Source organism: Pygoscelis adeliae, unplaced genomic scaffold (genome assembly GCF_000699105.1).
Source record: "Pygoscelis adeliae isolate BGI_AS28 unplaced genomic scaffold, ASM69910v1 Scaffold239, whole genome shotgun sequence".
Taxonomy (NCBI): domain Eukaryota; kingdom Metazoa; phylum Chordata; class Aves; order Sphenisciformes; family Spheniscidae; genus Pygoscelis; species Pygoscelis adeliae.
In genome coordinates, this window is record NW_008825537.1 from 578,601 (window position 1) to 588,798 (window position 10,198).

At 50.6% G+C, this 10,198-nt stretch overlaps 1 protein-coding gene across 1 annotated transcript; it reads right to left on the minus strand.

Moving 5' to 3' along the window:
• Positions 1-319: 319 nt before the first annotated feature.
• On the minus strand, positions 320-10,093 carry MED16 (mediator complex subunit 16). Its single transcript, XM_009331838.1, has 14 exons — positions 9,915-10,093; positions 9,387-9,494; positions 8,999-9,168; positions 7,651-8,082; positions 6,640-6,745; positions 5,806-5,961; positions 5,238-5,449; positions 4,756-4,962; positions 4,154-4,364; positions 3,809-3,942; positions 3,220-3,412; positions 2,755-2,971; positions 2,265-2,348; positions 320-1,136 (listed from the first exon to the last, which is right to left on the minus strand). Exons 1-14 carry the CDS (start codon positions 10,048-10,050, stop codon positions 1,010-1,012), a joined length of 2,493 nt encoding a protein of 830 aa, XP_009330113.1. The 5' UTR covers positions 10,051-10,093; the 3' UTR covers positions 320-1,009.
• Between the last annotated feature and the right edge of the window lie 105 nt (positions 10,094-10,198).

Sequence of the window (10,198 nt, forward strand, 5' to 3'; positions counted from 1 at the left end):
CTCAAACACGCTGAAGTGTCCGGCTTTGTCTGAAGCTGGAGACTTGCAAGAATCCTGACGACTTAATGTTTTCTCCTCTTGTGTCCACAATAACCGCACAGAAGCTTGAAAACATTCATTTCCCTTTCCAATTTTGCAAGTGATGGCAGCTCCTTTCCTAGTAGACATGCAATTAACAGGGCTTTCCTGCTTCTCTTCTGTTCGTGCATCAACTGTCCTGGCCACGCGCTGTACAACCAGAGTCACACAAAAGACCGCTGAAGTTTTGAAAACAAACCAAACATTCTGTACAAAATTAAGGGAACTTTTATTTACAAAAGAGCTGCTGGTTCGGTGAGAGCCAGAGGGGTTTGCTCCAGGCAGCAACACTCTCGTGTCCCTGCTCCTCCGGAGGGGGCAGAAATTGCTCCGTTAAAACACAGATAGGTACGACAGTGAAGTCTCCCATCAGAGGGGCAAGTTTACTCAAAGGGTGGAGAAGTGCAGTGAAACAGGGAGTAACCAGCCCACGCTGCACTTCCCAGGCAGCCTGTAGCAAAGGATGAACATGAGGTACCAGGTATTTGCTCCCCTTTCACTGGGGACTGTGTCTGTTCACCCCCAGCCACCACCCACCACCACTCTCTGCCCAGGCAAGGGCTTACGCCGGGGCCCAGCCACTCTGCCTGCTCAGCCCAGAGACACAGCCGCAGCAGGGCTCTCTCCTCCCGGGCACTTGGCCTCAGCTGACATTGACAGGGAAGCCTCTGGCGTTCCCTTCTAGCTCTTCCCTGTAGAAGAGGAAGAGCTCGCTCCCCCCTTTTTTGCGGCAGAAAGATCAACGCAAGAAAAGCAGCAGCGCTGCTGGTCAGCCGCTTGGCACCGTCTCACAGGCAGCATCAGGACCATGCTTTTGGGGAGCTCAGAAGAGCTGCCGTTCCTTTGTCCCAAACACCTCCAAGGAAGGAAGCTCCGAGCGGCTCTTCTGCTTGGCGCCCGCTGTTCCCTCTGTGCCCCGCCGAAGGTGCGCTCAGGAATAGCTGAGGGGCATCCTCCTCCACAGCCCCCCACACAAGCAGTTTTTGATCCAGCGCTGCTCCCACTGTTTCACCGCAGTGACTTTGTTTGGCGATTTCAGCATCGTAACACAGCCACACCTGGAAAGAAACAGAGAGGTGCAGCCAGGCCCGGGAGACACAGAAGCCCAGGAAAAAAGCCAGCACTGCCGGGGCGTTTGTTCGGATCGCGCAGGGAGCAAGGAATCAGAGGAGGAAACCCGCTTTTGTCATTTGCAGGTGATGTTTGTGAGCACTAAAAACCAGCTGAAACCATGCGAGCAATTATCTTAAATGAAGAGAGGTTATCTTGGAACAGAAGGCTGTCTTCAAGACAACAGCCCCCAGCTGCTATTTATACATAAAACAGCAGACAGTCATCTTGTAAAAATGATCTGCTATAGAGACTTTCTATTAAAACCAATAATTAAAGCTAATTCAATCGCATGATTAGAGGGATGTTTGCTCCCTGCACCATTATTTTGAAATCCAGGCTCTTTTGTGAGGGTGGATGAAGAGGACAGCACAAAAGGACTTAAAATGCAAGCCTAGTTTGAAAGATGACCCAAAAATGGCACCATGGGTACTGTGATTATTTCCTCTCACCAGCTCCTCTCCAAGAACACAGGTAGTTTTATTTAAAGACCAGACGTGCAAAGCAAACTGGGGATCTCTCATCTCTAATAAGACTCCTACAGGCCAAATTCTGGTCTCCGTTTACCTGTGCAGCCTGACCGCTCTCAGATTTTTCTGTTAAAGCAGTATCATATTTATTCCATGACGCACAACTCAGCCCTTAGATGAAATCTCGTTCAGTCACTGGCAATGACGCACGTAGTTAATTCTCACAGAGCTGGGGTTACTTTGCACCGGGCAAACTACTAACATTTTTAATCTAACGGCCATGCTGCAATGATACAGCAGCAGCTATCTCGAGTCAGGGACGCTGCTCCTCAACAAGCATTTTAAGGACCTCGGTCTTCCAGGTTAGGGGTGCCTTAAGCGCAACCACAGCTGCTCTCTTCCAGTGGAAGGGGTAGTGCCATACACCAAAAGCCCTACTATAGAAGCAGCATTTCCTCCTGCAGACACAATTAACATAAAATGTTACTGGGAATCCAGCTAGGATGGTAAACAGAGACTAAAAGAGCTTTTGAATGACAAAAAGAACAGTTCAAGTTTCTGCCAAGGCCTCCTCTGCACTGAAGGGATTACGCTTGCATCGCTTACCTGGTACACGACTTGCATTCCTCTGTTGGGTATGCTCCTAAATGAAGCCGCCTCAGATGATCAATTTTGGGCTGTCCAGGCGCCCTGGGTAGGAAGAAGAATGGGAACTTTTCTAGAATATCACTTTCTAAAAGCCATTTCCAGGACAGCGAGCTGCATTTCAGTGGCCAACATGACCCAGGCTTTGACTACCTAGTCCACCAAGTACCATGGGATTCAAGGCCATGCTGACATGAACCTAATCACAAACCAGCGTTTTTTCCCCCTCCATTTGCCATCTCTTTTCAATACTTTAAATTCCCAGCCCACTGCAAGTTAAGACACGAATTCAAGCAGAGAGGATAAACTGCTCTTGGGTCACACCAGCAAGTGGACGAGCCAAAAAACACAGGCGGCCCAAACCCACTGACCTCTCAGAGCTGCAGAGAGATCCCAGGCCCCCCGACACCCTCTTCTCACCGCACCACCTATTCGTTTCAGCTCTCTGTACCTGACAAAGGCATCGAACTGGGAAGAGACAGTGTGACCAACGAGCCCAGGAGCTTTCCCAAACTGCAGCCGGACAAGCTGTTTGTTCTGCAGCTTGCTGATAATGCCATCGTTGATGGGCAACCAATCAATATTGGGAATGAGCAACTGGCTGGGCAGGAGGCAACACTCGTCTATCAGGGTATCATCTGGCTCCGTTATGTGATTTTCCTCACGACCTGCGTGGAAGATGAAGCAGAGAGAGAGAACCAGCGTGATCTTTAAATTTCTCATCTAGAGATCGAGAGAACTGCGTGCAGTTTCCTCCTCCATCCGCCAACACAGCACAGAAAACAATAAACTTGGCAGCTGTACTTGCCCTTTCTAAACACTGCAGACCCACTCAGAAATCACTCCCTGCAATTATTCACGCGCAATCCGCATTGAGGAAGGATTCTTTTGTTCAGGGAAACTGGCAAACACTTACAGCACAGCCAGAGTTTAGTTAGGAGCCTGAAGAGGAGGGACATGCTGTCCTGGGTGTCGGAGGTTGCTGTGTAGACGGGGAGGCAGCTTGGCTTCAACAGTCCCCAAATACGGATCACCACCATCAGCTCCCTGAACATGCCCAAGGACGCTCCGTCTCGCAGAAAGCTGTGTCCCGGCCGCACAGGGGAGCCCTGCAGAGGGGAAAAACAGCCGAGATCGGGACTTACATGCAGCCTGCCGGAACCACTGCTCCATTTTCAGACAAATCCAGTTTCAAGCAGTACACAGCCTGCGGAACTCGCTGCCAGAGGATGCCGTGGGGGTCAGAGGCACACAGAGGTTCATCAAAAGTTTAAACAAGTCATGCAGCTGAGCCCGCTTCTCTGAATGCAGCTGCATGAATGCACCCATGCCCAGGCGGGCACAGAAAGGACCATTTTGTATTTCTGCTGTTTCTTACACTCTTCTCCCAAGTGCCTGTTTTGATAGAACACTGGGGTTGTGCGTGACTTGGCTAAAGCTACCCAAACACTGCTCACAGGTTTTTTTGCTCCTCTCGGTCTGTTCTCAGGACCCCAAGCTCTCACCTGGTTAGGAAGGCTGGCCAGCAGATAGAGCACAAAATCTCCCACCCACTGGATGAGCTGCTGCAGGGACTGCAACGTGGTCATCTCCAGGACAAATTCTTCCGTCTTCAAGTTAATCATCACCTTGTCAATGTCTGAAACAGAAGCAAGACATCTCCGGGCTCAGGAAGAAGACAGATCCAAACTTCACCGCCTGTCCCTGCGGTGCCAAGAGAGGTCACCCTCCTCTTCCTCAAACCCAGGGAGTTACTATGAGCCCGTGACACTTCATATCGAACCTAAAAGGGGAACGACCTGATACAAAACAGTCAGAACGCAGCGCCTGATGTCATGAGCAATCACTACCTATATCTGTGATCTTGGAGCAGATCTCGGTGAGTCGGTCCCCGGGACTCTTGTCCGGGGTGTTCAGGAAGTGCGGGCGTAGCAGTGATTTCAAGGTGCAGCTAATGGCGATCAGGAAGAGCTTCGCATGGTAGTCACACACACGGGCTATCGTGCTGGAGGAGAGCTTGCAGAGAGATGCCTTCATGGCAACAATGCGCGTGGAGAGGACCTGATTGACAGAGACATCAGGAACAATACAGAAGTAAAGGCAGAATTAGAATAAACTCATTAAATCAAGCTGCTTTATTCTCTACTCTCCGTTTCTGCTACAAGAATGACATGAATAGTGAATACTGTTCTGTGCACGTACAAACAGTGCTACTGTTCCCAGAATCTCTGCCAAAAATAGACTTTACCATCTCACCAGAAGTTTCCAACAGGTAGAGACCCATTAATGTTAGTGAAAATGAACACTGCTTAAATGGAGGTTCTCCACACCTCGAATACTGCTCGACTAGAGTATTCAGAGACAGCACAGCCAAGTGGTTAGAGCCATCTGTCCTCTGAGCACTGGCAACTACTGCTCCCTCCTCCCAGTCACTGAGTCCCCTCCCGCTGACCTGCTGCAAGGCCGCATTCTGGCGCATATACTCTTCATGCAGCTTCTCCACCAGGTTCTGGACCATGTTGGGCTGGACGTGGAGCAGGATGTCCCACCAGTCGTAGCCAGTCACCATGCAATACTCCAACAGGAACAGCAAGTGACGGAGGGACATGTTCATGTCCAGCACATGGCCCATGGAGGGGGAGATACGAAGCATGCTCAGCTGAAGGGAAGAGGCAAAGGAAAATCCCTATCAAGAACTGGATTGAAAACACTCCACAAAGCTACCACACCACACATGGACAACTGCAGCTCATCCCTGACCCAAAGATACAATTCCTGCAGTAACGGGATACATCCCTTCTTGTTTAACATGGAACATACAGCTGAAAGTAACATTCCCAGAACTTTTCTGAATGATCCATCGCCACTTAGAGAGATGAAGAGAGAGCCTGGATGAGAAGAACTAACACACCCACCCATAACGGAGCACAATACCTTCCCATGACTATCAATGCCAGCCAAGGCCAGAGATGTCCAGGAGAGCTGCATGGCTTTGAAGTGAACCAGGGGACCAGCAGTTCGCTGCCTTTTGATAGTCTGCTCGTCCACCGGGCGCTGGGAGGAAGAGCCATAGAAGACAGCCATCATTTGCAAGGACAGGCGATGAACGATGTGGACGCTGCCATCGTGAAAAGCCAAAGCCAGACCTGGGGAGAGAAGAGAACCGAGGCTGAGCAAGCAGCTCCTCTGGGTATAACCCAGACCTTGCCCAGAGAAGCAGCCGCCAGTGAAAGCCCGTGTGGCAAGAAGACAGCACCCAAAAGGCTGTGGGCTCACAGGCACATTCGTATCTTGAGGCCACGTCAGCGTTTCACAGATACACACTTCTTCCCGTGGCAATAAAATGGGACGGCTAGGAAGATACCATGTCTTTGAAAGTTCTCCTATCAGCATTTCATATGGTTTGTTCCACATTCCCACTTCAGCTACAGGTCAGAAGGTGAAGAAGGTAAAGTTTCAGGCAGAAGCTACATTTAGGAGAAAGACAATAGAAACTCCTTACCCAATCCAGGGAAGAATTTGGTGTCGTTCGCCACCTTCAGATCGGTATTGGTCAGGGAGATTGGCAACTTCGGCAGAGCCACAGCTGAAACCCGATCCAAGTCATTGGTGGCAGAAAGAATCCGCCATTTCAGTATCATGGGTTGCTTGTCTCCAACTTTGAAAAGTAAGTGAGTAAGTGAGATATCTCTCCCCAAAGAGATCAGAAAACGCCGCCCCCGCCCTCCCACTCCCCAACTAAACGGGATTACAGATCAAGCACTGACTATTTGTTCATTCGACCAGACCAGTATAGTTCCCTCACGTTTCCCTATTTTTTTTTTTTCTCATCTCAGTAATTGTACAAACAGTAACTTGTTTTGCTAAATCTCTTTTGATGGAAGGCTCTGCTGGTAGTGATTAAAAAAAATCCTTATGTACAATAATCCTTTACATTTTACTGGAACAAACTGCATAGATTTGATTTTGTGATATCTGAAATCAGGTGGAAAAAACACGCAGACTGGATAGCTTGATTAAACTAGCTTTGCTGCACGATTTTTTTCCTTTAGAAGGCTCGGCTCACTCAGATCTCAGCGGGAAGAGTGGTTGCACAGCATAACACAGAAAATGTCTTTTATTGAGTGAAAGTTACAATTAAACCACTTCCTGGAAACCAGCAATTTGTTGCCTAAGATGCAAACAGATGGAATAGAGCATGTGACTGAGAACGCCTGAAAAATAAATACAGGATTCTGGATAATCCCATATATGCGATAATGGATTTGAGAACCTGTCTTCCATCTTCACCGAGACCATGCTCCTATTTTTAAGAGTATCCGGTGCAGAAACTCACCCACAGGGGAGATTTGCTGAAAGATATTATTGACTGGCAAGCCCTCTTTCCGCAGAGACCAGCACTCCACGATGCTGCTGTTTTGGTTGGAAGCACAAAGCAACACCTGCAAAACAGAAATCCATACTGCAACCACACGCCCAAACTTTACAACAGGGAAAGGCACTATCCCGTCGCATTTTCCGCCCCTCCCTCTCCCCTCTATTTTGAGGCTCCTTCTCCCAGTTAGTTTATACTCCACCAGTGAAAAGCAGAGGATTGTATCAGCAACACTAATGGTGAAGTCCCTAGTTCCAGACAGAAGGAAAAAGAGGCAGAACTCTGCCATGTGTTATCACAGCCTGCGCCTCTCCACATCACAAACGATCTCATTTCTCGCAAGCCTGTGACCTGCTGATGTCACTCGCATACACTGTAAATTAAATGTAAAGGAAAGGGCAGGAACCGAACTGACTTTGAAGCCAGAGCAGGCACTGTGTTCTCCAACAAGGCACTCCGTCCTAAGCAGAGCAGAGAGGTTAGGCTTCATTGAATCACTTAGCTTTCCAGAATCGTATTATCAATGCCCTGGCAAATAGAGTTAAGCTACTAAATTAAGTCACGCAGATCAAGAGCTCTAAGTGTTCTGGAGAGAGGCCGAGACCTAAAGATGAAAGACTTCACATCCCAGAACCTCCCGGACAGCCCGGCAGAGCTCCCCTAACAACCACTGCCAGATCTGGAAAATAAACAAAGCAAAGCATCATCAGGGTAACGAAGGACAGGGCTTTCCAGGCTGCTTTTCCATGAACTGGAGGGCTCAGCCACCACACCCCCAGACCCTTTAACTGCAGCCTGCTTGACAGCGAAGCTGAACTAGCAGCAGTTCCAGAAACAGCAACCAGAAACGCGAAGAGCATTGCAGGACACGATCGTTCACCTCCAGAGCCATGTGGGGAAGCCAAAGGTGGAGCAAACAGCTATTTCCTTCTATTCATTTAACTCCTACTTGCTTTAAAGGCAGATGCTCACCTGCTCTGACATGTCCCGAGCAAGGAATTTCAGGTGAGTGATTGCTGGGTATTTGTCTTTGCGGGCAGGGTCCGTGGTGCAGCGCATGAAGAGGGAAGGCAGGATTTCGGTGTCTATTTTGCATTTCTCGTTCACCACGCTGACGCAGACTTTGTAGAACTGGACCGGGGAGGTGCTGCTGCCATCCGATGTGGCCACCACGATGTTCCCCCCACCAGTGAAGGCAACATCTGCCAAGGCAACGCGACAGCGGAGGCGGCACAGGCTCTCTGTGGACGTCAGCACCTGCCCGTTGGGCTTGAGGAGAGAGACCGTCACCAGCCCGCTGATGGTCACAGCAATCCAGCCCTCCATGGGCTTCCCGCCAAACAGCGTCAGCGACGGAGAGAACTTGACCCTGGAAAACTTCTCACCAAAGTTCGATGCTCCAGACTGCGAACAAAGGTCAACAACACAAAGGCATTTGCACCCGATACCCGCAGCGCGCTTACGACCGCGGAGCTCTCCTCATTAAGTCACTGCAGCGCGGTCTGCAGAGCTGAACAGAGTCAGATGAGGGCACCGAGCTCACACACCCAATTCTGCTACATGGCCCTGGAGAGGCCCCTTTGCCCCCATGCCAGAGCAGTTCCAGCTGCGCAGGCGGCAGCAGGAACACACCAGCCCATCAGCAAAGCTCTCGGAGCACCCCAGCCACAGAGCTCCGACCCCACTTAACGTGGGCTGAACCTGGAAGACCCACACCCCCTCTCCCTTTCTGTGGCCAAATCCAGCTCCGACACCAACCCGCCGCACAACCCTTTACGTCCCTGTGCCTCGGGTTCTCCAGTACTAAAGAGAGGGAAAGGCTTCTCTCTGTGGGACGCCCTCACAGTTAATGTTTAAGAAAATGTAAGCAGGTAACTTCTACTTGGCAGACTTGCTCTTTTCGAGTCTGACAGAATTAGACACGTTTCTAAACAAGCAGCTTATCTCCGTGCACATATGGCTCCCATTCCCAAATCCCTGGATCAAACCTCAGGACCTCAAACGCATTTCTTCTGAATTACTACTGGTAGGCAAAGAAATGCTTTTATCTCCATTTTACAGCCAAGGAAATTGAAGCACCAGACTAAGGAAGACATGTTTAAAGCGCCAAGAGAAACGAGGCGTCCAATCCCCGTTGAAATTCAGCAGGCACTAGGGATCTGACTTTTGTTTTTGACTGGAAAAATTCCCCTATTCGACTCGCCCAAGGCCACAGAGGAAGCCCAGAGCAGAGAGAAACACAGACAGGGGCTTCCCAAGTCCTCCGCTAACGACCCGAGCCAGCCTTCCTGACCGGATCCCCTGCAGAGCTGGGACAAACCTTTTCCACGTGCAGAGCCAGCTTCACGCCATTGTGCAGCCAGGACAGGGCCACAACGGGGTCCCCTTCCACCATACTGCCCACGGTGTTCTCCCAGCTGTTGGCCAAGTGATCGGTCATGCTCCAGCACTTGATGTGGCCGTCCGCGTCTGCCGAGAGCAGCCTGGAGCCTACCACAATGGCGCCTTGTAAGAACCAGGGGGTACAGCCAAAAAATCAACCGAGAAATCAAACCACCCCAGTGCAGTTCGAATGGAGACAGCCAATTGATGGCTGCGAAGCGACGGACACGCTCCCTTCTCCACGACAAATCTTATACCATCGTTTTAGGAAAGGCACACGCGTGAATGGCGGGACGCAGGGATAACGAGAAGGGGTCCAAGCTCACCTGACTGGTCCCACTCCAAACAAGTGATGACTTCAGCATGGCCAGAGTTAACGGAATAGACGTCCCACGGATGCTCAGTGTCGATGATATGGACCATATGGGTGAGATCTACAGGAAGAGAGAAATGAACCACCGTCCCTCGTTACCAGCTACCCAGCTGGCGTTTCTAAACCCACAGAGCCCCAGCTGATGCAGGGGAAGACGTAATTTTTTTTTCCCATCGAGCAATTTTGGGAAGGATAACAACTGCGCTCGGCAACTCAGGTGAGGTACCAGACACCAACGCAGAGCGTGCCCTGGTTTAGCAGAGCGAGAGCCGTTCCCAGCGAACAAAACACCCATTAAATCTAAGGAACGGAAAGAAAAGAAAGAGCGCAAGTTTCTTGTGTTGATTAGCGCAGGTGACAGATTTTAGGGTCAGAGCAGAGCAGAGGCCACCTGGCCCCGTGCTTCCTGATGGCGGGACTTGCCTAAACGCGCCGCGAGTTTCCAGGAGACGTTACCCAACCTTCCGCAAGCATGCCGTACCTTTTTCCTCCTCGTTTTTGAGGTCTGTGGTGAAAGCGATGAGGTTCCGGCAGGACCACGCGCACACTAAGGGGATGGAAGGACAGTGGTTGCTTTTTGGCTTTTTCTCCCACTCGCAGACGTACGCCAAGTCCATCCTGCCGCCGGCAGAGCCCCGGGGCTCCGCTGGCCCTGGGGCCCCGCAGAGAGGGAAGAGGCGCTCACTCCTCCCTGGAAGCAAGAAACAGCCAATTCCACAAGTCACCGGCCGCAGGCAGAGGCCCGGTTACACCGGCTCCCCCAGC

Excerpts from the sequence above, each read along its gene's own strand:
- MED16 (XM_009331838.1), bottom strand. The coding sequence starts at position 10,050 with ATGGACTTGGCGTACGTCTGCGAGTGGGAGAAAAAGCCAAAAAGCAAC. Across the intron at positions 5,962-6,639 it reads TCAGCAAATCTCCCCTGTGG|TTGGAGACAAGCAACCCATG; the intron begins GTGAGTTTCTGC and ends TACTTTTCAAAG. Across the intron at positions 3,413-3,808 it reads TGGCCAGCCTTCCTAACCAG|GGCTCCCCTGTGCGGCCGGG; the intron begins GTGAGAGCTTGG and ends TCCCCTCTGCAG.